Genomic DNA, 24,184 nt, shown 5'->3' with positions numbered 1-24,184 from the left:
TTAATCTTTACCAGCAACCTATGAACCTAGGTATCATTCTGATATTCCCCATTTTACAGGTGAATAACAGAGAGGTTAAGTGACTTGCCCAAGGTCACACAGCTGTGAATAGCACAGTGGAGGCTTGAACCCAGGTAGTCTAGCTCCAGAACCCATGCTCTTGACCACTTTGCTATACCATGAGGTAGGCATTATAATCTCCTTATCAGAGAGCCTGAAATGGAGATTCAGAGAGGTGACCTTACTTGTTCAGGGCCACACAGCTCATCAAGGATGGAGCTGGTACTCAAGCCCAGGTGTGTGGGTTTCAAGGCTGCATCCCAGATCTGAAGCTGGTCCTTTGGAGTCAGGTCTGCATCTAGGGAAAAGCAGAGGTTGGAGGAATCTGCTGCTGTCTGGTGGCAGGCAGGGGCTTTTTCTGGTCCCTGAGTGCCCTCTGCTGGTCATAGGTCAAACAGCAGCAGGGTCCTGGGCCCTGCTGGGACAGGATGGATGAGCTTGGGGTCTAGGGGTGGATACAGGGCTGAGCCTCTCCTTACTCCTGCCAGTTCTCCGTGGACATTGACTCTGACCTGGTGGAGGAGCTGCCAGCGGAGATCGAGCTGTGGCTGGTGCTTGTGGCTGTGGGTGCCGGACTGCTGCTCCTGGGGCTGATCATCCTCCTGCTGTGGAAGGTTAGGACCCCCCCCAGACCACCATTGAGACTTCCACTCTAGGACCTCTTGCCAGTGGACCCTCACCAGCTCTCCCTTCATCCCATTCCTCACTTCCACCCCACCCCCACCCATCTCCCATGTTGACCGTACCTTCTCCCCAGCTTCCAGTGTCCTGCCCCCCCACCTTCCATCCTCACCTCACCCACTAGGACATTCCTGCTTGGTTAATGGGGGGACCTGCAAAGCTGAAAGGGAATCCAGGAGCTCTGGCTGCTGGCCACACCACCAAGCAGGGCTGGGACCCAGGCATCCAGGCTCCCCAGCCCTCAGCCCCAGCGCCCCCCTGATGGCCCATCCCCACCTCCTCCCCTCCGTAGTGCGGCTTCTTCAAGCGAGCCCGCACTCGCGCCCTGTATGAAGCTAAGAGGCAGAAGGCGGAGATGAAGAGCCAGCCGTCAGAGACAGAGAGGCTGACCGACGACTACTGACGGGGGGCAGCCCCCTGCCCCCAGCCCACCCGGGTAACACGGCCTCCGGGCCCTCTCCCCTGAGCCGCGCAGCTGGCTGGGGCCTCTGACTCTGTCCTATCTGCTCTTCTTCCTTGTGGGCCCTCTCTGCACCTCACTCTACCCTGCCACCTCCCCAAAGAGCAGGCCACAGTCTCCTTCTACGCCCTAGCAGAGTTCAAGATGTCTCAAAACTGCCTCCCCTGGAGAGATCTGGAGCCAAGAGGGAGCCATAAAATGCTCCCCATGACCCCCTTGCTTTTTGGGGATCGGAAAAGAAGCAAAGCCCAAGCTAGGCCCCATCTCTAGGCCACACAGCAAATTTCCAGTGATTCTGTGCTTCCATTTCCACCTCCAGAGATGGAGGCCTTCTCCTGGAACTAGCACCTTTGCTCCTCGGAGCCCCACCAGGGTGACACGCTGACCCCCCTGACCCCCACAGTGTGGTCAGGTCAGCCACCACGCTCCCTAGCCATCCTGTCCACAACCTCAGTGACTGCCCCTCTGTGTCCAGCTACTTCCCTTTCTCTGCCTTCCTCAGCTCCTCCTTCCTCTGGGGCCGGGGGTGGGCAACCTGGCCCTCCCTGTCACAGTGCAGGGAGATGGCACATGCTTGGGTCAGGGGTCCTGGCTCTGGCCTCTGGGTGGGAGAGGAAGGGGCTAGGCACATCTTCTCACAACCTCCAGAGCTGGATACTGATGCCCCTTCCTCGTCTCCCCCTACCCCCACTCCAGTGTGACTTCTTTAAACGGACCCGCTATTACCGGATCATGCCCAAGTACCACGCAGTGCGGATCCGGGAGGAGGAGCGCTACCCACCTCCAAGGAGCACCCTGCCTACCAAGAAGCACTGGGTGACGAGCTGGCAGACTCGGGACCGATACTACTGACGTCCTTCCTGATTTCACCCCTGCTCCCCCCATGCCCCTTCTATTTATCATAAGTTATGCCCCTGACAGTCCACAGGGGCCACTGCCTTTGGCTGGCACCATCAGGTGTGGGCACACACAGCTCTTCAAGCACGTTTGAAGCCTGTTTGGCCACAGGCTTCTCCCCACAGGAGGGCTAGGGCCATGGCCCCACAGTGCCGAGCATACCGAAGCCCTGTGCCCTGGACACATGGGGGTCCCATCACTTGTGGCCTATGCTGTGCACTGTGGATGGTGCACGGACGTGTGTCCCTGCCTCTGCCTGTGCCAAAATCAAGCCAGAGGCCTCCACCAGAGCCAGGAGGAAAAGGCCTGCACTGTGGTGACACCCTCCCCTGATTCACACTGGACCCATCTTGAGCCATAGTCACTGGATTGACTCTGCTATTAAGACTAAAACTACTGACAGGGAACAGGGCACCAGGCCCCCAGTCGAAGCTCCCGGTAGTTGTGCCGGAGTGGGGGCCCGCCTCAGGTTTGCCCACCGTGGCGTTTGCAGGACCTGGCATGCTCAGACCCACGAGCAGAGTGAACTAGAAGGAAGGTCCTGGGATGGCTTTCCTTCTCTGTAAAGCTTCTCCTTGGAGGAGATTGCATTCTGGCAAGGAACGCAGTCTGAAGAAAGAAATACAGACAAGCCACCGGACAGCCTGGCAGACTGCAGCGGGACTTCCCTGGGAGCACAGTGGGATGCTCAACAGAGGAGAGGACCAGTCCTGGACCAAGGAGCTGTTGGAAGGCTAGAGGAGATACCACTTCTCACTGACACAACCATCCAGGCCCCTGAAGGCCCGGAGGGACCACCCTCACCCCCACCCAGACAAGATCGTGGAGGGAGCGACGCTTGAATGTAGAACGGGGAGGGAGCCCTGTCCCTGCGCCATCGGCTGGAACCTATTCCGCCCTCACTGACCATGGGTAGGGGACCTAGAAGTGGAGTTCTTGGCTGTCCTTGGCTTTCAGAGCCAACTTAGCTCTGCCTCCTCCCCCACTGGCTAAGTTCTAAGGCCCATTCTAGAACTTGAGGCTGGTTCCAGGAAACCTCTCCTGACCCCTGCCTTTTGGCAGTCCCCCTTTCCAGTCCTTCCATGGTACTGTAGCAGGGAGCTCCCTCCCCCTCCTTGTGCCTTCTTTGTATATAGGCTTCTCACAGCAACCAATAAACAGCTCCCAGTTTGTATACTCTGCATCGGCCTTCACTCACTGTCCCCACTTTGTCCCAACCCCACTTCAGTCTGTTGGATAGTGATGCCATCCACCTGACCCTAGGTGGACAAAGCCGGGTGCAGGGATCTTAGAGATGGGGAAAGTAATGATGTATACAGGACATACCCATCCCTGCTTTCAGGGATGTCCTGATCTACAGGGTGGTTGTGGACATATACCTGAGATCCAGAACATAAAGTCAGGGACAAGACCTAAGTAGATTGGATAGAATCCAAAAGGCCTCCTTGGTGGACAAGGAGGTGATATGCAGGATCCAGAAGAGGCAGGAAACTACTTCGCTATAGAAGTGGGTAGTCCTGGATAGTGGTGGAGGGAGGCTGGGTGTAAGGGTGGAGAGCCAAGAGCCCTTATCCAGTGGCTCCAGTCAGATAAGAGCCTGTTTTTCAATGGCTCAATTCCACCCCCATCCCTGGACACCACAGTGAGTGGATCCAAGGGTAAACCAGTGACCTAAGACTGGAAAGATTGAAACATCATGGTATCCCTCAGTGTCTGGGAAGGAGTACCTGGAGTCCTAGTCTTGTGGCCTTTCCTCTGGGAGTGCTTCAGTACCTAGCCTCCATAGCCCACTGCACTGCACCAAACCCTCCACTTCCTAAGGTCACCCTTCCACACAGGCCTGGGAGGATGGAGCAAGGCTGCTGTCCCCATGACTTCTTTGTCCTAATTGTGACATAGGTCCTTCTGTTAGTTGTCCTCAAAGCTATGACCTTTGGAAGACTTCACTGAAGGCTGAAAATTACTACTCAGAGAGAAGCCAAGGCTCAGATCCTCGATTCAGCTGCTCTGAAAGTCCATGGACCCAGGCTCTTCTCCCAGGAGCCCCTCCTGATGTCTGCCTGGGTGTCCTCCAACCTGCCTCTTAGTGGCAGTGTCTGCCCTCTGCTGCCCCTCACTTTCTATGCTGGGACTGTCCTTTCCAGGGTCGATTAACGGTGGAAGGTCCCATTCCTCCAGGAAAACCCCAGCCTCTACCTGGAGCTCTCAGAACCAGTAATGGAAACCCCCAATTCCTGCCTAAGAAAGATGGGATCTAAGGGATCTGCACATCCCTCTGGCCAGCTTCACAGGCTCAGCCCCTAGTCATTTTTTTAAAGATTATATTAATTTACTTATTCATGAGAAGCAGAGACATAGGCAGAGGGAGAACCAGGCTCCCTGTGGGGACCCTGAAGCAGGGACCCCAGGATCCCAGGACCCCAGGATCATAACCTGAGCCAAAGGCAGATGCTCAACCACTGAGCCACTCAGGTGCCCCACAGCCCCTAGTCTTTTGTGTGTGTGTGAGTGTATGGGTGTGTGACAGTTTATGCTTGGATAAGAACAGTCTCTCCCTCCCCCCACCCCCCCCAGTATAAGTAGTTGTTTCCAGGACTGGTGTTACACTTTTATGAAAGAAACATAATGGCAGAGATGCAGCAATACCCACTTATATAAAAGGGTCCTCAATAATGTCAAGCTTCTAGAGCTCCTTGGAGCTGTAGGACCTCCAAACTGTTCCCAAAGAAGGTCTTGGCTTTTGTGTCACTAAAAGGACCCATAAGGTGATTCTCCCCCTCTAGACACAGAGCTGGAATGCACTTCCTGGGCCCTCCTAGTTGGGTAAGGTCATGTGACTAAATTCTAGCCAATGAGTTGTGAGCAGGAGAGAAGTGGCTTAATTCTGGGCTGATACTGTTAATTGCTGGGTGGGAGTCTCCCAGTTCTGTTTTCTCCCTTCTGCTGTTGTAGAACCCTGCCTTGAGATAAAACATCTGCCAGTCTGAGTCCTTTTTTTCCCCCAATCTGAGTCCTTGAGAGCAACCCCCAACATTCCTTGTACACGTAGTGGGAAATTAGGGCATGGTGGGGTGTGGGATGGGAGTTTGGTGGGAGTTTAACCTCAGCATCATCTAACCTAGCTTGACCACCCCATACCACTCTCATTATCACCCTGCAGCAATCTCTGCAGAAGGAATTTTGATCCAAGCAGAAGCCACAATATAAAAGTACAGCACTAAGGAGAGGATCAGAAGAAATCTCTCTCTCTCCTCTACCTTGCCTCAGAGTTTGCTGCCTTTTCCTCGTTACTTAAAAAATTTTAAGATTAATTTTTAAAATTTATTTATTCATGAGATACACAGAGAGAGGGAGAGACACAGGCAGAGGGAGAAGCAGGCTCCATGCAGGGAGCTCAATGTGAGACTCGATCCCAGGATCATGACCTGATCCAAAGACAGATGCTCAACCGCTGAGCCACCCAGGCATCCCATATTTATCTTTTTATTTATTTGAGAGAGAGACAGAGAGAGAGGGAGAGAGAGCATGCACACGGAGAGGGGCAGAGGGAGAAAATCCTCAAGCAGATACCTTTATGAGCTCAACATGGGGCTCAATCTCATGACCCTGAGAACACGACCTGAGCTAAAACCAGGAGTCCAATGCTCAACCGACTGAGCCACTCAGGTGCCCCTCCTTGCTTAAATTTGGACAACAGTAATAGCTGTTATTGATTGATTATTTACTATGTGCCAGGCACAGGACTGGGCTTTTTACACACAAGCATCCTGTATGCTCCTCTGGGCAACTTGAAGACTGACTCACCAACATAGTCGATGATTTAATTGCTTGCTGGAAGGATATTCGGTGGTCCTCCCTGATGACTCTGTGGCATGCCTCCTTGGTGGTCCCAATTCTTTATTCATGCTCTTTTCCCTTCTATGTGCCTGGTGCTGGAGATAGAGCAGTGAATTACACAGACACAGACAGCCCTGCCCTCCTGGAGTTTAAACTCTAGTGGAGGAGACAGATGAGTCAGCAAACGATTTCCAGATTTGCTAAGAGCCAAATGGTGTTTGGGGAGGTCTGGGACACCTGGGTGGCTCAGCGTCTGGTTGAGTGTCTGCCTTTGGCTCAAGGAGTGATCCTGGGATCTGGGATCGAGCCCCACATTGGGCTCCTTGCATGGAGCCTCCTTCTCCCTCTGCCTGATCTCTTCTCTCTCTCTCTCTCTCTCTCTCTCTCTCTCTCTCTCTCCTTCTGTGTCTCATGAATAAATAAATAAAATCTTCAGAGAAAAGTTTGGGGAGGTCTAAGAAACCTTTAGAGGGAGCCCATAACCCAGCCTGGTAGGGTCAGAGCCTTGAAGAATGGATAGGCAGTGAGGAGGAAGAATTATCCAGACAGAAGAGACAGCATTTGCAACGGTTTGGAGCCTGGAGGTTGCTCAAGTAGATAAGTATGGCTGGGAGTCAAGCAGGGCAACGTGGAGAGAGGAAGCTGGAGACTTAAGCCAAAGCAGATCGTGCAAGAGCTGGAAAGCCTCCAGTAAGAGAGCCCCTGAAAAAGTCTGTAAACAAGTTCAGATTTGCTTTTGAGAATGATCCCTGAGCCTCAGTTTCCTTATCTATATAATGGGGATAATAAAGCACAAGAGAGACAGCTGGAGAATTAAAGGAGATAATGTATGCAAACAGTGCCTGGTACATAGGCTGTTTTTCAGTTAAGAGTCCCTTCCGTGGCAAAGCCTTGGGCACAGCTCGGTGTTGACAGTAATCACATTCTGTTACACAGTAACGACTTATTTACTTAGGCAGCTACCTCCCAAACTGGGAAAACAAATGGCTGAGGGAAAAAACTACTTCCTTATCCTTTGTGGTTTTCCTGTTCTCAGCGCAAAGCCCAGCACATACCGGGCACTTGGTCAGTGCGGCCCAGGGAGTGAACAGTGAAGAAGGGGGGACATCAAAGGGAAAGGCTGGGGTCAGGACGTACCACGTTCCACCGCAAGAACCCGCGCTCCTTTCCTGCGAGAGAGCGCGGGACGCTGGCGCAGGAATGGCTCCCAGGTCCCCAGCGCAGATCACCGGCCAGGACCTTTCTCTAAGGAACCCCAGTGCGAAGATGGTCGCTTTCTAAGGTCAAATGATTAGAGAATAATTAAAGTGTGGAGAACTGCACTCCCAGCGCCGATGTTAGACTGCCCCCACCGCGCCAGGCCTGCGTTGGGGTTTCGACTCTGGGCGCCGTGTTTTCCGGAGCCGCTTGGATCTTTGTGGAAGTGCTGGGGGCATGTCTACACGGAGGGTTAGCACGGGCGTGCATCCTGACCCCGAAGTTTGCAAACTTTCCCAGTCTGGATGACAGTGACCCGTCCCCCCAGGGAGCGCAAGCGGGGAAGAACAGCTGGAACAGGTCCCTTCGGGAGGGAAGGGATTCGTCGAAAGCTACCCAGGCGATCTCAGGGAAGGCGAGTCCCGGAGATCTGGGGGCGGGGGGCGCGGGAGAGGACGTGGACAGGGAGAACGACCGACGTCTGAGGAGCCTGGGGTGGAGCGGGGCTCGGCCGGGAGGGGGGAAGGGCGGAGCGAGCGCGCGGGAGGCGGACTCTCGGCGCGGCCTCCCGAAAACAACAGGCCGCCCCGGGCGAGGACGGGGTTAAGGGGGCGGGCCCAGGGGAAGCCACGTGCCGGGGCGAGAGGCGATTGGCTCGGCCCGGGTTGTTTGTGAGCGCCCATTGGCGCCGCCGGGGCGCCGCGGCAAGCCGATTGGCCGGGACGGGGAGGACCGCCCGGGCCGGGGCGGGGAGGAGGCGGCGGGTCCCGTGTGCGGGCTGGGCTGGGCCGAGCCGAGCCGAGCCAAGCGGCCGCGCCGCTCGCGGGGGGGACCGGACCCCGAGCCGGAGCCCGAGCCGGAGCCCGAGCCGCGGCCGCCGCCGCCGCCGCCGCCGCCGCCGCCGCCGCCATGCGCTGGGTCCGCGCGCTGCTGAAGAATGCGTCCCTCGCAGGGGCGCCCAAGTACATCGAGCACTTCAGCAAGTTCTCCCCGTCCCCGCTGTCCATAAAGCAGTTTCTGGACTTCGGTAGGGAGTGGGCGGGGGGTGGGGTGGGGTGGCGGCTGGACTTGGGGGCCAGCGGGGCGCAGGGGGGCGGCGAGTGAGGGAGACCCTGGTCTTGAAGGATCAACGCGGAGAAGAGAGGCCCTGCGTGACTGGGAAGGGTTGCTGGGAGGGGTCCAGGCAGGGAAGGGTTAAGGCGTGGGGTGGGGCAGGGGCCGGCCCTGAAAGGGTTAAGGTACCCTGGGGGAGAACTCTCTACCCAGCTGTCAGTGGGAAGTGGGGGCACTGAGAAGGAGGGGTCCCAGTGTCTTGCTGGACTGTGCAGAGGTCTTGCAGAGTAAGGGACAGCCAGGCAAGGTGGTGATGTTAGGGCCAGAAGGGAGTGGGGTATATCCAGACAAAAAGGGTTAATGGTGGTTGTCCTAGTGACTCAAAGAGTCTGGAGATGGAGAGGAAATGGGGTGGGGATGCTGGTGGGAGTAGCAAGGCAAGATTAGTAGATGCAGACATCTGGAAGGAGATATGGGCTGGGCTGGGCACCCCGGGGTCAGGTGGGGACCCCGCTCTTTCAGAAAATGTCAGCAGGAAGGAGGTCGATGATCAGTATACCTCGACCCACTGAAGGAGCTGGCCCCCAGCTGGCCCAGTAGGCAAGGACACTTGAAGAGCAAATCTGTTTGGGCCTGGCTTCCTGTCCCCAACTGGGCGCAGGCCTGGAGCACCATGAGGTGGAGTCAGGAGGCTGGCAGCCTTGGCTGCCCCTAGCTTCCTGGGCCAGGATCACCCACCAGCAACGCTCTGGGGGTGCCTCTGGAGCAGAAGCAAGGCTGTGCCAATGTAGCCACTGAAACAGGCATTGTGTGGGCCCTGTCTGTCTACGCGGTATTTCCACGGTGCCAGCTGGGGATTAGGAGGGGGTGCCCAGGTCTCTTAGGAGTTGAAGAGACAGTGCCTGGCTCAAGTTACAGCTGCGTCACTGATGGGAGGGGGTGGGGAAGTGACAGTAGGACAGAGGGCCCCTGTTCCCCAGGACTTGTCTGCCTGTCCCCCTGCCCTACTTGAGCTATTCCAGAGTAGGAAAGCCCCCAGGGCCCATTCCTAGCCACCAGTAGCTGTCCGGTTTAAACTGGACCCTGCTTATATAAATGGGCCAGGTGGGGTTCACGGTAGAGTTTGGTCCACTTGTAGTGCAGTGGGGGAAAGAGATCTTCAGAAGGGTAGTCACATGCCCTAGGTGGCAGGCTCAGAAGCAGAACTTAGACTAGCATCTAGGTCTTCTGACTCTAGGCCATGGCCTCAGTCTACCACCCCATCTTCATCTTGAAGCCAGACCAAGGACCAAGGTACTTGGGTTCTCATTCTTGGGCCCTGTGTGCCTCACACATGAGCATTAACGTAAGGACAACTCTACAGTGGTCATCAAGACCAGCCTGGGTGAAGATGGACTGGGCCAGAAATGGCACTGGGCCCCTGTAGCTGCTGTGGTCGAGGCATAGCATCCCTTAGCCAGGCCCAGACCTGGGAAAGGATGGTTTTCCCAGGCTCCTCTGCCCACCCGGATCCACCTCTCCCCTTCCACTCCACAAAGCAAGTATTTGCTAAGAGAGACAGAAAGTGAAGAAGTGAGGTAACTGAGGCCAGAGGTGGCTCCAGGTAGGCCTGGAAGTGGCCCTGTCCCCTGCAGTTGAAGGCCAGCAGGGGGTAGGGGAGGGGACACAAGGCCAGGCCTGGTTAGGCAGGGTGGTGTGGAGGTGGGAGCACTGCAGGGGATTAGGAGAGCTGCCTGGCTCTGTGCCCTGATCACTTCTCTGAACCCTCAGGAAATGAAAGATTTAATTGTCCTGATCCCTGAGATGACCTCTGGCTCCAGTGGTTTGCAGCTCTGTTGGCTCACTTCTCTCTCTCCCTCCAGGGTCCAGCAATGCCTGTGAGAAAACCTCATTCACCTTCCTCAGGCAGGAGCTGCCTGTGCGCCTGGCCAACATCATGAAGGAGATCAACCTGCTTCCCGACCGAGTGCTGAGCACACCCTCGGTGCAGCTGGTCCAAAGCTGGTGAGACCCCTGGCCAGGTCCCTGCACTTCCTTTCATTCCACTGCTAGATGCCGCTAGGCTCCCAGAATCTCTGTGCTCCTGGCAGCCTTGAGGGAGATGGGCACAGAGGGGAGGCACAGGGGCTCTAAAAGGCTGAAGAGTTGCCCAAGGTCAAGTGGAATGCCAAGCCAGAGCAGGGACTGAGATAAAGTTCCTAGCCTCCATGCCTGTGGGCTAGCCCTATACTTACCAGTCTTCTTTCTCCAGAAACCCAGGATCCCAACCAAAACAAGGCAACATTGTAGACAAACAGAAACAGGGAGAAATGAATTTTCAAATTAGATGATCCAAGCTACCAGTCATGTTGGAAAACAGACACAAAGATGGCACAGTACCTGCCCCCGAGAACTTTGGAGGGGCAAAGACCAAAAATCACAGCAGTAGCAGCAGAAAATCCTCTGTAAAGGTCACTCTAGAACTCTGTCCCAGGTTAGGTAACTAGATGACATTAACCAACGGCTGGTCACATGAAGAACAAAGAGGAGTTTGCTGTGTGACTGGCATGCAAATGGTTAATATGGTTGGCCTTTGGTGGCACCTGTGCAGAAACCCTTTGCTAGTTCTTCTGGCAATGGTGTGGTATAACTATGGTTCCCTATGGATTCAGGAGCAGGGGCCTACACCTGCCATGAGCCCAGCTCCACGCTGGGAACAGTAAAGCAGTAGCAGTGGCTACCATCGGGGAGCCTGTGATCTTGTGGGGAGCAGAAGGGTGGGTAAACTGAGAGCCCAGGATGGTGGATTGTGGTAGGAGCAGTCAGCTGCTAAAGAGCTACTTTTACTTAAGAGTCAAACTAGTATTTAAAAGTAACAAAATTGGGGTTCTTTTCCTCCTCATTGTGGAAGTGTAACATGTCCTCTTTGATACTTGGAAAACATAGAAAAACAGAAGAGAATGCCAACCACTGCCTTCCACCCCATAACCAAACACTTAGAGTTTGGTAAGATTTTATTGGTGCCCTTCCAGTGTTGTTTCTATGCATGAATATGCATATGCAGGACTTACTCGGACTTAATGAGACACTGTAAGAAAAGTGTTTTGTGCGGGAGGCCAGGCACATAGTAGGCGCACAGTGAATGTTAGTTGAATCGGAGAGTTGTAGGGAAGTTGAAATGGATGCATGCAGGAGGTGGTATGTCTCTGGGCTTTACAGGGTGCCTGAGTGAGCCTAGACCTAGAAGGAAGGGATGGGCATTCCAGGCCTTGGAACTGCTTGTGCCAGGGTGTGGAGGCAGGTAAGGGCCCAGTGAGGGCCTCCACAACATCATTCTGTGCCTGTAGCGATTTCGGTGCGAGCTGTGAACGGGCAGGGCCTGGCATTCCTATAGCTCAACCAGGTCACCCCCCGCTGGGCCCTGGCCCTCAGAGGTCCAGGACATCTGAGCCAACCAGCATTTCCCACTGCAGGGTGGTAGGGAAGTCACGGGGAGGAGACAGAAGGTGCCATCTGTTTGCCCACTCCTCCTCCAGCTCTGCTTGGCTGACTGGCCTGGCTGCCTCTCCAGCAGGCCCCTGACTCCAGGACAGGCCCTCTCAGGCCCCTCCCTGGACGCTGTGTTCCTAGGAGAGCCAGGGGATGTGTGTTGGGGTGTGGGGGAGCAGGGAGCTGCCTAACTGCCCATGAACCCCCAGGCCCCTGCAGAGGCCATTCCTGGAAATCAGTTATATGTGTGTGGGATTGTGCTGGTCATTACTTCCAAGCTTCGAGGGAGGAAATGTCCAGCAACAGCAGGATGGAGTGAAGTTACACAAGAGAAAACACTTCCCAGTGGATTCAGCTTAGTGGAGAACAGGCCGTGGAATTGCTGGAGTGTCCTGATGCACTGACCAAAGCCTGCTGAAGTTGTTTCCAGAGAATGGGCATCGTGGGCTGCAGCAAGAGAGTGAGGTCTGAGAGGAGGAGGGACTTTCTGATGGGGACAAGGTGGCCGCCTGTGAGAGAGTGCAGACCTCTTCCAGGAGAGCCCATTGCCAGCTTGGATGTAGAGGTGGTACAGGTGAGTAGGGTTTGCACGAGAGGAGGGGGGACACCACACCAAGGAGCCCGGCAAGAGGGCCACTACCCTCAGAGTCTGATGAGTAAGTAGCAAATGCTCCCCTTTGGAAAATGGAAAAGTCTGGTACAAATGCTATTTGCAGTAGTAGCGATAAGATGTGCTGATGGCTAATGGAGTTTTTTCTCAGCTACAGAGAGGCTCCAGGCAAGACTCACTGTGGACAAGTTGAGCATTCCTGGTTTTAAGTAAGCCTGATAAATTTTTTCAACCAGACAGACCTGGTGCGGAGGGAGCCTGTTTTGAAAGTGACTAGAAGATAGTAGGAAGCCCTGGCCATTGGTGGCAGTGTCCACACGCTTGACTTTGAGGCTCAACTTTGCTGCTTGCTGGACACTTAATCCTTAGCAAACCCTCTGGCCTCCCTGAGCCTTGGCTTCCTCACCTGTAAAATGGGGCTCCATTCTGTTTCTAAGGGCAAACACCACAGTTAGTGCATGGAACTGTCAATACAAGCGGATGGCAGTGCCTCCAGGCCACAGATCTGTGACTGTGGCCAAGGTTCTCTTAGACAATGTGGTCATCACAGCGATGGCAATGGCGAAAGCAAACAGACCTGGAGGGCCTGCCATCCTCCAGGAACTCTTCTTGCCATGTCCCTGTATTAACTCAATTGCTGTCCCGACAGCCTTCTGACGTAAGCCTTGTCATTACCTCCATTTCATAGATGAACAGACTGAGGTTCAGAGAAGTTAGAATATGTGTCTGAGATCACTCAGGCAGCAGGTGGGCAAGCTGGGACTCCAGCCTAGGCTGTGTGATCTGAGGCTGCGTTTGTGAGGGGAGAGGAGTAGTGCTGTGTTCTGGGGCAGTGACCTGGATCAGAGATTGCCAGGCTCCCCCAGCAAGTGCTCAAGACAGTAGGGTTCACCTTACTGGAACGTGCTTGCCGGCTAGGGATGCTGGAGCATAGAGCAGGGTAAACAGCCAGCCTGAGGAGGGCCTGGAGCCGGTAGGAGCGTGTTTCCAGAAAGCGTGTGTGGGGAGGTGTTAAGTGAGAGCTGCAGAGTAGAATCAGATGACAGTGAGTCACTCCTCTCACTAAGAGCCTTTCAGGGGTTGTAGGGAAAGGGGCAGGAGGCAGTATAGCTAGCACTTCCTGTTGGTGAGGAGTGTGGACCCCAAATGCAGCCTGTGGGGGACCCACATCCCCACCCTGTGGGAACCACAGACTTTGAAGAGAACCACCACCATGGTAGAGGCTCTAGGCACCCAGGGCTCCAGCCACACCAGGCACAGGACCAGGGCTGGAGTCAAATCTTCACCAAACCCCTTGGCCTCTCCTTCCATAATCAGAGTTGACACTGAGGATGTGCTTTGAACCCCATTTTAGAGCCAGAGACCTGAGCAGTTCAGTGGCCTCTTGGCCACAGGACCCAAGTCTGCCTGGCTCAGAGCCTGCACTCAGCACCCCTCCAAAGAGCAGCTTCCAGGTGCAGGACAGATCTGTCACCTCCCCTCAGATGGCCATTGCCTTGTTCATACTCTTTATTCCCAATAGCTGTGGACAGTAGTGCAAGGTACACACACACACACACACACACACACACACACACACACTACCAAGCACACACCCCCTTCACCTCTCTACACTTTCCACCCCCTGCCTCCCAAATCCAGGGCTCTGGGCAGACTAGAAAGCCCTAGAAGGCAGGAGTCCTGTGTGGTCTGATTTGCTGCTGAGGTCAGCAGGCCCAGGCATTCCTGAGGGCAGCCTATGCCGGGGGCAGTTGAGCCCCCACTGCCTGCTGGGCCTGCTCTGTCCGGCCGAGGGGGGAAGTAAACCCCGCATCTCTCACTGCACTGCCATTTCAGGCCTCCCAAGTCCAAGCCCAGTTCTTTTTCTGTCCCTTGCTGCAGTGGGCAGCCGACGAGCCAATGTCACTCCTTCCCCAGTATCTCTCCCTTTAGGACCAGATTTTGCCTGCAGATAACATCAGGGGTGCCAAGCCTCCGCAGGCTTCAGGCCAGGGTCAGCGTCCTCTGGGAAGATCCTTCCTGTCTTCTCTCCGTCCCAAGAGCAGAGCTGGGACCACTCTCCAGAAGGAATGGCCCTGCGAGGGACACAGGCAGGGGTTCTAAACTAACCCTGCTTCATAGTCCAGGAGACCAGGGCCTGAGGCTGGCTGCTCTCCCCGTACCCATGGACCTGTTGCCAGTCCATCTTGGCACCCTACTCTACTTCACTGGCCGTGTGACCAGGCCCCACTGCTGTTCCCTAGGGTCCATTAGGCAGCCTTGGAGTGGTGGTGCCAGTAGCTACAGCACTGGCCTTACCCCTGCGTTGGGACTCTGCCCACCCCTTCACCTCCTGGCCCAGCAGGCAGGGCCTCCTAGCTCCTACCCCTTCCTTCCCTGCCTCCCCCTCCACCCCCACCCCCCATCTTTGGAAGGGGTTCTGGGCCCCACTCTCCATTTGGCTTCTTCCCCTTGCTCTATCTTCCCCAGCCTTACACACTTGCAGGTTTTCTCCCCAAACCCCCTCTCCTTCCCAGAATCATGAGCCTAAAGCTTAATCCTGGGCGTGGGTGTGGTGGGCAGGGATTTGGAGGCGCACGGCCTGTGGGTGAGAAGCCCAGCTCTGTACAGTAACTGCCTTATCTGTAGAATGGGGCCAGCAGGAACACCCACCTCACTGGGTATTAGGGGAGCAGGCAAGCACAGAGCTGAGCCCTGTCCAAGGCTGGCGACAGCCATCACATTGGGTGCAGCACCGTTAGGACCAGTGTAGATGGTGAGTGAGCAGTTGGCCATGTGATGTGGACTGGGAGTCAGATAGACATGGGTTTGAATACTGGCGCAGCCCTTTACTGTGTGGCCTGGGCCATGTCACCTGCTTTCTCTGGGCTGGTTTCCTTGTCTACACAAAAGGGAAATACTGCAGGCTCCTCAAGCCTGCTGGGGGATGGGAGACCCTGTGTAGACCCTGGGCACAGGCAGGCACTAGCAGTCACTCCTTAAGAGTGACTTAAGCCTGACTGTTATTCCTCTCCAGGGATCCTGAGTCAAGGCCTTTGGAGTGCTTCTCTGATTATCTGCTGGGGCTACAGGGATGGGATGGGGTGGGGTGGGGGGGGAGGTGGGAAGCTGGTCTCTTCGGCTAAGTGGGGAGGGCTGGCAGGGAGCACCAGGCCTGGGACACCCCATTCCTGCCATCCAGAGCATGGTGGCTGTCCAGAGCTTGATTAAAACGAGACTCAGAACCAATGCTCAGTACGACCAGAGGAGGGAGGGTGTCAGATGTCTCATGGGGGCTCAGAGGATGCGCTCAACTGGGACCGATGTTCAAACCACCATTCATAACAAGGACATACATCTAGAGAATGCGCACTGCACTGCATGCTGGGCAATGTGCTAATTATCACCTTTGACCCTCACTGAAGGGCAGTGATAGTGGTAGGTACGAAACCCTCTACTTTCCTGAGGAGGAAACTCAGGCCCAGAGAGGCTCCATGACCTACCCAGGCCACACAGACCCTGAGTGGGACTCAGCAGAACCAGCACCCCAGCCAGCACTCCCACCCTCTCCTCTAATGTCCGAAGCGAGAGAGGGAAGAGCAGCGGTTCGTGGGGGAGGTATTTTGGGCAGAGGGACCCTGAGGGACATGGAGATGAGCATTCTGAGCAGACCCAGTGCTTCGTGGCAGCAGGAGTGCTGGAGGATTGAGTCTTCAGTACTCCCCCTCCCAGCCACATGTAGGACTGCTCTGGGCTTCTGTTGAGGGGCCTGTAATATGGGGCTAATCGCTGTCCTTCTTACCTGTCAAGGTCAAAGCACCTTGACACAGGGATGCTCCTGCCCTGGAGGGGCCTTTTCTAAAGAGACTGTTAGGCCACAGAGCCCTCTGCCCCAGGGCTCTTGGCACCCCCTCCTTCCTGCTGGCTTGAAGTGTTTCTACCAGAGACAGGCTCAGCTTTTTGGCCTTCCCCAGGAGAACAACCTGTGGACCTGGGCATGTTAGCAGGGAAACCGTGGGGGTCCTGGCTTATGGGGGCAGGGGGACAGTGGCTCTAAGTTGGTACTGTCTTGCTGCCACAGGTGAGCCTGACCCCCTTGGACAGGCTGGCCCCCCTGCTGCCCCAAGTTTAGAGTTTCCCAGCACCACTCCACTGGTTACCCAGGTTCTGGGGAAATCAGCCTGCCAACCAGGCCTGCAGGTGGGGCATGCAGAGGAGGGCCACACACTCCTGCTGGGCCTTGGAGTGGCAGGAGCTGTCCTGGTTCTCCGTGTGCTCTAGCCCCACCTGTGGAGAGATGGGCATGTCTGCCCCAGTCCTGTGTCCTTCCCACCTGCCATTTAAAATCCAGTTCCCTGGGATCCCTGGGTGGCGCAGCGGTTTGGCGCTTGTCTTTGGCCCAGGGCGCGATCCTGGAGACCCGGGATCGAATCCCACATCAGGCTCCCGGTGCATGGAGCCTGCTTCTCCCTCTGCCTATGTCTCTGCCTCTCTCTCTCTCTCTGTGACTATCATAAATAAATAAAAATTAAAAAAAAAAAAATTAAAAAAAAAAATAAATAAAAAAAAATAATAATAAAATAAAATAAAATCCAGTTCCCTGGGCAGATTGCACAGCCCCTGGTACCCAGCCCAGAGTGTCAGGCTACTGAGCCCCTCATCTGTGACAGGCCCTAGGCCAGCCACTCTGCCAGCCGTGCCCCATGGGATGCAACAGTAACCTTACAGGACAAATATTAGGATCTGTTTCCATGAAGGGGTTCATGGAGGTTAAGTGACTTGCCCCAGCTTCTCTCACTGTGAACTCTTGGTCAGTAATCCACGAGCCCCTGGGGATGGGATGATCTCCAGTGCCCTCCTAAGGCTGCTATTTTTAGATTCCAAAGCAAAGGTGCCATGAGGGGGACCAGCAAATGAGAGATGTTCTTACATAACTCACTGTGTTGTCAGGGAGACTTGCATACAGATGAAATGAATTGAGAAAAAGTGTGGCATAGCCTGTCAAGCAGGGCAGCTCTGTGTGCTGCTGCCCAGGGTAGGGGCAGGGCAAGTGCGGGGGTGGCTGAGTCAGGTGGGAAGAGGGCCGAGCTTGGCCTGGAGCTGAGGTGATGTCCCCTTCTCCCCTGCGCACAGGTATGTCCAGAGTCTCCTGGACATCATGGAGTTCCTGGACAAGGACCCCGAGGACCATCGTACCCTGAGCCAGTGAGTGAGGGCCCCAGTTGGGGGCAGAAGGGCAGGTGCAGACAAGGGGCACTGGGTCACAGCCCAGAGGCAGAAATGCCAGGAAGATGAAAGAAATGGTCCCTAGCCTCAAGGATATCTAGTCTGAGGAGGAAGTTAGCCCTTGGCCTTGATGTCCCTGAGTCTGATTGAGAGTTCCAAGCTCCTGCTCCTGCAGAGCTCCCAGCTGTCGGGTTGGCAGTGGGAGACTCAGGGTGGGCTCTGGAAACAGTGGGGAGGGCACTTGTGTCCGTCAGATTGGGAAGGGTGGAGTGAATGAATGCCCGTGGAGGAGGTCAGAAGTGGGGATGCATCTGAGGGCGCCCCACCTGGGCCCAACAGCTGCCATGTCCTGCAGGTTCACTGATGCCCTGGTCACCATCCGGAACCGCCACAATGACGTGGTGCCCACCATGGCGCAGGGCGTGCTGGAGTACAAGGACACCTATGGCGACGACCCAGTCTCCAATCAGAACATCCAGTACTTTCTGGACCGCTTCTACCTCAGCCGCATTTCCATCCGCATGCTCATCAACCAGCACAGTGAGCGGGGCTGAGGGGGCTCCAGACCTGAAAGGGCATCCCTGGTTCCACGGGGGGAGGAAGCAGGCAGCAGGGTTGAGGTGTATTGGTGTAAACGCTTACAGAATGCGACATTCTGTCGCCTCTTACCAAGTGTTCAATGTGGTATTCGTCAGAACTCTGTTGTATTCAGAAATAGTTTGTTGTTTTGAGTTTCCTCATCCGGAGTATTCACTGTGATTGTTGAGAAATTACAACCAATTGAAAATTATACAAGTTCCTCACGCTCACATAATTTCAGAGGCAGGATGGTAAAATTATTTTTAAATGGTGGAGCAAAAGGAAGTAGAAATGGAATGTGGGCTGTGTGGGGGACGAGGCCCTCTGAGAGGAACACTTCAGGTCTGCAAACAGCCCAGACATGGCCCGAGTCTGGGATGGAGGGGCCCTAGTGGTGGGAAAAGAGGTGGAGTTGGAGAGCTCTGAGGGCAGGGGATGAGCCCCACCAACAGCACCCTTCCTTCCCCCCACAGCCCTGATTTTTGACGGCAGCACCAACCCAGCCCACCCCAAACACATCGGCAGCATTGACCCCAATTGCAATGTCTCTGAGGTAGTGAAAGGTAAGCCATCCCCACCATGCTGGCCCACGGATGAGCTCCAGAGACTTCCTCCAAGCTGCCTGGCCAGAGGATGAGCCATTCCCCACTCGTCCACTTGGGTTTAATATTTGTGATGCCCCGTGCCAGTACCAAGAGGACTGCTGCTGGGTGGACAGCCCCATTCCCTAAATGTCCTTCTCTTTTCTCAGATGCTTATGATATGGCCAAGCTCCTGTGTGACAAGTATTACATGGCCTCTCCTGACTTGGAGATCCAGGAGATCAATAGTAAGTGAGCAAGGCTGTGTGTGTGTGTGTGTGTGTGTGTGTGTGTGTGTGTGTGTGTGTGTGTGTCTGTCTGTCTAAGGGGCTTCAGAGAGGAAGGTGAGATGAGGAGTCAGGAAAAGAATTGGATGGGACAGAAGCAGAGCTATTATTGACTTATTATTGCAGTATTATTACTAACTTATTTGCTAAGTATTTATTAAGCAGTAAACACACAAGGGAAGGTTCCTGTTCTCATGGAGGTTACATTCCTGATGCCAGGGAGGTTGGGGAATGCTTCAGTTAGCCAGTGAACAAATAATAAACAAATTGATTTCAGAAGGTGACAAGTGACAGGGAGGAAACAAGACAAGGTCACATGACAGGGATGGGGCATGTATTCGATAGGGTTTATTATATTATTATATATATTATTAATTATTTATTAATATTAATGATTATAATTATTATAATATTTATTATTATATATTATTATTTATATTTGTTTGGCTGCCTTTTCAGAATCCAGATAACAGTGGCTTAATGAAAAGAGAAGCCTCCCTCTTTCCAGCCCCTAGGGTGGAATAGTCAAAGCTGGCTACCCACCCTCCTGTCTCAGATACAGCTGGAGAAGGGGAAGAAGATGTAGAAGGCAGGGCCCAGGGGTGGGACAGTCACTCCCCTGTCACCTGGCCATGCCTAGCTGCCAGGGAGGCTGGGCATTCAGTCTCTAGCTGGGCGGCCACGTGCCTGTTGGAAGTTTGGGGAAGGGGGGTATCTATTACAAAAGAGGAGGGGAAGAATGGATAGGAGAGGATGGCTGCGGCGGTCCTACTTTGGGTGGGCTGGGTGGTCAGGGACCAGCAGGACCTGGTGAGGGGTCTGGGAGATGGGTGGGGAGGGGTTGGAGACAGGGGCCGAGGCATGCAGGGCCCGTGGGCCACAGACAGGAGCTGGGATTTTGTGTGCAGCAGGAAGCCCATTGAAGGATTCTAAGCCCAGTGATGCCAGGGTCTGACTTACGTTCTAAAAATATTTAGAGGAAAAAAAAGAAAATAAAAAAATAAAAAATAAAAATATTTAGAGGTTGGAGGGGGTGGGCAAGACCTCAGGAAGGCCAGTTAGGAGATCACTAGAGGAATCCAGGGGAGGGGCAGTCAGCAGTGATGGAAAGAAGGGGGTAGATTTGATAAATATCTTGGAGGTAGAGAGGTCAGGACCTACTGATAAGCCAGGGGCATAGGGGAGAGGAGGATCGGGATCTGAAAGTTTCTCTACCCTTCCCTTCCCCCTACCTGCTGCTCTGCCATCCCCAGCCTGTGCGCCAGAAACCTGAGGTGATTCATGCCTGGAAGTCACAATGCCCACGTCCTTAAGGCCCAGTTCAAGTCCATGTCCTCCAAAAAGCCTTCCCAGATTTCCCAGAAAACACAGTTGAGCACCCAGCTTCCTGGGGTGTGCCTCTGTAATGCACTGTCTAAATTACTTGGGGGCAGAGACAGGCCACTTTACCTCAGTATCCCTAGGGTCAAGCGTGGAGCCTGGCATGCGCTCTGGGTACAACACGCAACATAAAAGTCAGTTGTGCATTTGTCTAGACACTAATTTCTGAGAGGGTAGGGCGGAATTTTAGTCCTCTTCATGCACCACTCCCAGTATAGGCCCTGAGATTCCTTCACTCATTAATCCGTTGCAGTTATTGAGCTCCCGCTACAAAGCCCTGTGCTAGGCAACAGGAAATGACATGCAGGTCCTAACACCAAGAAGCTCTCCAGGCTAGAGTGATCCTTGAGAGGCAGAGTGCTGGTGTCGGGATCATGTGCAGCACCCCTCCCCTCTCCCCACTGTCTTAAAAAGCTCTCCAGGGGATTCTGGTGTCCAGGTGAACGCTAGTAGGCTGCATATAGGCTGGATAGGTGCCTTTTGAATGGATGAAGGGGCTAGGTAAACAGTGGATGGATGGAAGGCTGGATCTGTACTCTGTGAATCAATGGGTCGATGGGAAGGATAGATGTTTGAACAGATACATAGTTGAGGGACAGTTGGATGGTTGAATGGACCCTGGATGGGTAGACAGAAGACTTAGTGGATGTTGAATGGATATAGTGGTTGGATGGATGGATGAACGGATGGATGGACGGACATTGTATAATGGATGGATACTGTATGGATAGATGGTTGAACGGACACTGAATGCATGGATAGCTAGATGAACAAACGCCAGATGAATGGCCCAGCAGATGGTTGGAGGATAAATGGGTGGTTGAGTGCTAGGTGCTAGGTGCTGAGTCAATGAATGCTGAATGGTGACCTCTTGACAACTTCCTAATCCTTGGTCTTGACTTCCACAGCAGCATCCAACTCCAAACAGCCAATTCACATGGTCTATGTCCCCTCTCACCTCTACCACATGCTTTTTGAACTCTTCAAGGTAAGGGGAATGGTTCTCGGCGGTGTTGGGGGGTGGTTAGGGCCAGGCTACCCTCACTCGTCTCTTCTGCCTTTCCCTCCACAGAATGCCATGCGCGCAACTGTGGAAAGCCACGAGTCCAGCCTTGTCCTCCCACCTATCAAGGTCATGGTGGCCTTGGGTGAGGAAGATCTGTCCATCAAAGTATGTCACCCTTTGATTCAGGAGCCAGAGAGCAGTGGGGTGGGGACTTGCGAGGAGATGGGCTCAGAGAAGACCCTGGGGTGTCAGAGGGTAGGGGGCATGAGCATTGAGGCCATGTCTGTCTCTCACAGATGAGTGACCGAGGTGGGGGAGTCCCCCTGAGGAAGATTGAGCGACTCTTCAGCTACATGTACTCCACAGCACCCACCCCCCAGCCAGGCACTGGAGGGACCCCACTGGTGAGATGGCTTTCCTCCAGTGCCCCCCACCTCCTATAGGATGCATGTCTTCTCAGCTCTTCATATCAAACCGTCACCGCCCTCCCCTCTCACCTCCTCACTTTCCATGGTCTTCGTTCTTGTGTGACCGTATGTGGTGTCCAATCACCTATTCTGGTCCAGGCCCCTTGCATCTGCCACCCCCACACACACACCTGTGGGTCTGTCACCTTTCCTCAGCTCTCTCTCTCCCCCTAGTGCCTACAGATGCCACTCATGAGCACCTCTCTCATTCCCAGCAGAGCAGGTGGGGCCGGGCTTGGGAACTTGAGACCCATAAGCCCCAGGACCCTTCCAGATCCACTGGCTCCCAGGGCTGAGCTCCTCTGCCATCCCCGCTTCCTGCCACCCCCCAGCTGAGACTCTTCAGCCTTTCTGGCTCCATCTGACTGGTTTCCCTCACCCCTGGAAGATTCTAGGACTCCCCTGGTCGGACCCCAGCTCAGCACACTGGTCCCTTTGCTTTAGAAGGCTCAGCACCAGCCTCCTCATGACGCTCCCTTCCTGCCCCCTCCCGCACCCTGTAGGCTGGCTTTGGGTATGGGCTCCCCATTTCCCGCCTCTACGCCAAGTACTTCCAGGGAGACCTGCAGCTCTTCTCCATGGAGGGCTTTGGGACCGACGCCGTCATCTATCTCAAGGTGAGTGTCCTGGTGCAGGGCCTGGCTTGCAGGAGGTGCTGGCAGGTTAGCCTGCTGTTAGGTTTCTTCTCCAGCCCTCCACTCCTCTCCTGACTCCAGACGGAGAATCAGAGCAAAGCTACTGTTCCCCAACCTGTAGACATTTCCCAACTTGGCAGGCAGTTTAAGGAAGTCTGTGGCCCATGGCTGAGCCCCTTGTTCTGGGGGCCTTGGACTCCTTAGACCCAGAAGGAGGGGGGATGCCATAGAGAACCTATCATTCAGCTCAGGGTGAGACTGAGGCCCCAACTTGGTGACCCTGTTCAAGGTCACGGCCCACCTTCCATCTAACTCCCTGACCTCGTGAGTGGGTAGCTTTCCTGAAGGTGCAGGAGCAAGACATGGAAAGGACGGGTCCCCCCATGGGTCCTTCTGGGCCGGGGCTGGTTGTCTCAGCCAGTGGCTGGCACCAAGCTGGGCTGACTGGTCAGATACCACCACAACTCACCCTGGGCAAAGGTATAACCAAGAAGTGGGTAAGGCCCTGGGCAGCAGGACAGGCTGACCCTGGTGCTCTCTAGGCCCTGTCCACGGATTCAGTGGAACGCCTGCCCGTCTACAACAAGTCAGCCTGGCGCCACTACCAGACCATCCAGGAGGCCGGTGACTGGTGTGTGCCCAGCACAGAGCCGAAGAACACGTCCACGTACCGCATCAGCTAGGGGCCGCCCCAGCCTCCTGCACTGGAGAGGATGGACTGTTGCCTCTGGAACCGGCCACCATGGTGACCCTCCCTGCCCCCCCAGGTGGGGGGAGGGCTCTCCTTGATGACCAGCTTCTGTCTCTGTGGAAAGCGCTGCGGTAACCAGTCTGTGGCGGCCCCTAAGTGCCAATCTCTGTCTCCATGGAGACCCCTAGGTGGTCTCCCTGGTGTTCAGTCTCTGTGGGCGAGGCCTACAGATGGGGGGACGTCTCCAACCCGATGGGGTATCCCAGACCTGTGTTTCCATGGCAGTCCTCCTCCTGAGACCAGAGCTGCCACTTTTCTGCCAGGGGTCCTGGGTCTCCTTCCCGGCCCTCCACAGCCTGGGCCTTCCAAGTGGACACCCTGCTGGCCTTACCCCCTGCCCCAGCCCATGCAGGCACCCCAGACCTGGTCCAGCGTCAGCGTTAGGAAGGGGCTGGCTATTCCTGGGTAGAGAAAGGGGCTGCACCCTTGGGCCCCTGGGTGCGTACCTGGTCCTGCAGCTTCTCCCTCCACCCAAAGCTTGAAGGTCAAGGTTAGGAGGAGCCCATTCTCACCCCAATCTCTTAAAGTGGAGGAACCTGGGAGGACCCAGAGACCAGCTGTCTCCCAAGCCGTTCCCTGGCACGTCCTCACATGCACAATGCCCACCTGCCCGCCCCACACCAACACAGTCCCACCTGGGCTCCAGACCCCCACCCCCACCGTGCCTGCACATGCACGTGCTTGGGGTGGCTTTCTCCTGGAATGCTCTGTGTACATAGCTAGTTTTATAGCCCCAAAGGCCCCCACCCTTCCCCTCGGTACACAGGGGTTAAAGTTGTGTGCCCCTCCACGTGGCTGTGATGATGACCGTGACATCCACAGTAAAGAGGAGATTGAATGAGACTGTGGCCTGGCTGCTTTCCTGGTGGGCAGGGAGATCCAGAGGCCAGGCACATGCAGACCACAATCCCTGTGACTACCGTGTGACTCACTTGGGACGCCCAGCCCCAGGCATGACTCAGTGCACCACACGCACCCCATTGGGCAGAGCTGTCCATTCAGAACACCTGACAGTACAGCCCCTGGTGAC

General features: G+C 55.1%; 2 protein-coding genes across 7 annotated transcripts in view; both read left to right on the top strand.

Moving 5' to 3' along the window:
* The window catches only part of ITGA3 (integrin subunit alpha 3), a 29,565-nt gene extending 26,293 nt beyond the window's left edge, over positions 1–3,272 (top strand). The window contains exons 24-26 of the mRNA XM_041725827.1: positions 549–674; positions 1,034–1,177; positions 1,898–3,272. Coding sequence (XP_041581761.1) covers positions 549–674; positions 1,034–1,144 — 237 coding nt within the window. The 3' untranslated portion in view covers positions 1,145–1,177; positions 1,898–3,272. The remainder of the gene's footprint in view (positions 1–548; positions 675–1,033; positions 1,178–1,897) is intronic.
* Positions 3,273–6,977: 3,705 nt separating this feature from the next.
* Positions 6,978–23,997, top strand: PDK2 (pyruvate dehydrogenase kinase 2). Of its 6 annotated transcripts, none has more exons than XM_041723877.1 (11): positions 6,978–7,217; positions 10,048–10,189; positions 17,376–17,447; positions 17,824–18,008; positions 18,500–18,610; positions 18,799–18,876; positions 21,204–21,283; positions 21,368–21,466; positions 21,598–21,705; positions 22,272–22,385; positions 22,946–23,997. In XM_041723877.1, exons 2-11 carry the CDS (start codon positions 10,122–10,124, stop codon positions 23,084–23,086), a joined length of 1,056 nt encoding a protein of 351 aa, XP_041579811.1. In that variant the 5' UTR covers positions 6,978–7,217; positions 10,048–10,121; the 3' UTR covers positions 23,087–23,997. The 6 variants fall into 6 exon arrangements, with proteins under 6 accessions (XP_041579811.1, XP_041579810.1, XP_041579807.1 ...); XM_041723876.1 differs by lacking the exon at positions 6,978–7,217 and adding an exon at positions 7,245–7,547; XM_041723873.1 differs by lacking the exon at positions 6,978–7,217 and adding an exon at positions 7,905–8,159 and having other exon boundaries at positions 21,207–21,283.
* The last annotated feature ends 187 nt before the right edge of the window (positions 23,998–24,184 follow it).

This window comes from Vulpes lagopus, chromosome 12 (genome assembly GCF_018345385.1).
Source record: "Vulpes lagopus strain Blue_001 chromosome 12, ASM1834538v1, whole genome shotgun sequence".
Taxonomy (NCBI): Eukaryota; Metazoa; Chordata; class Mammalia; order Carnivora; family Canidae; genus Vulpes; species Vulpes lagopus.
Note: the sequence above shows the minus strand (reverse complement) of the source record. Positions and strands in the feature narration are given on the sequence as shown.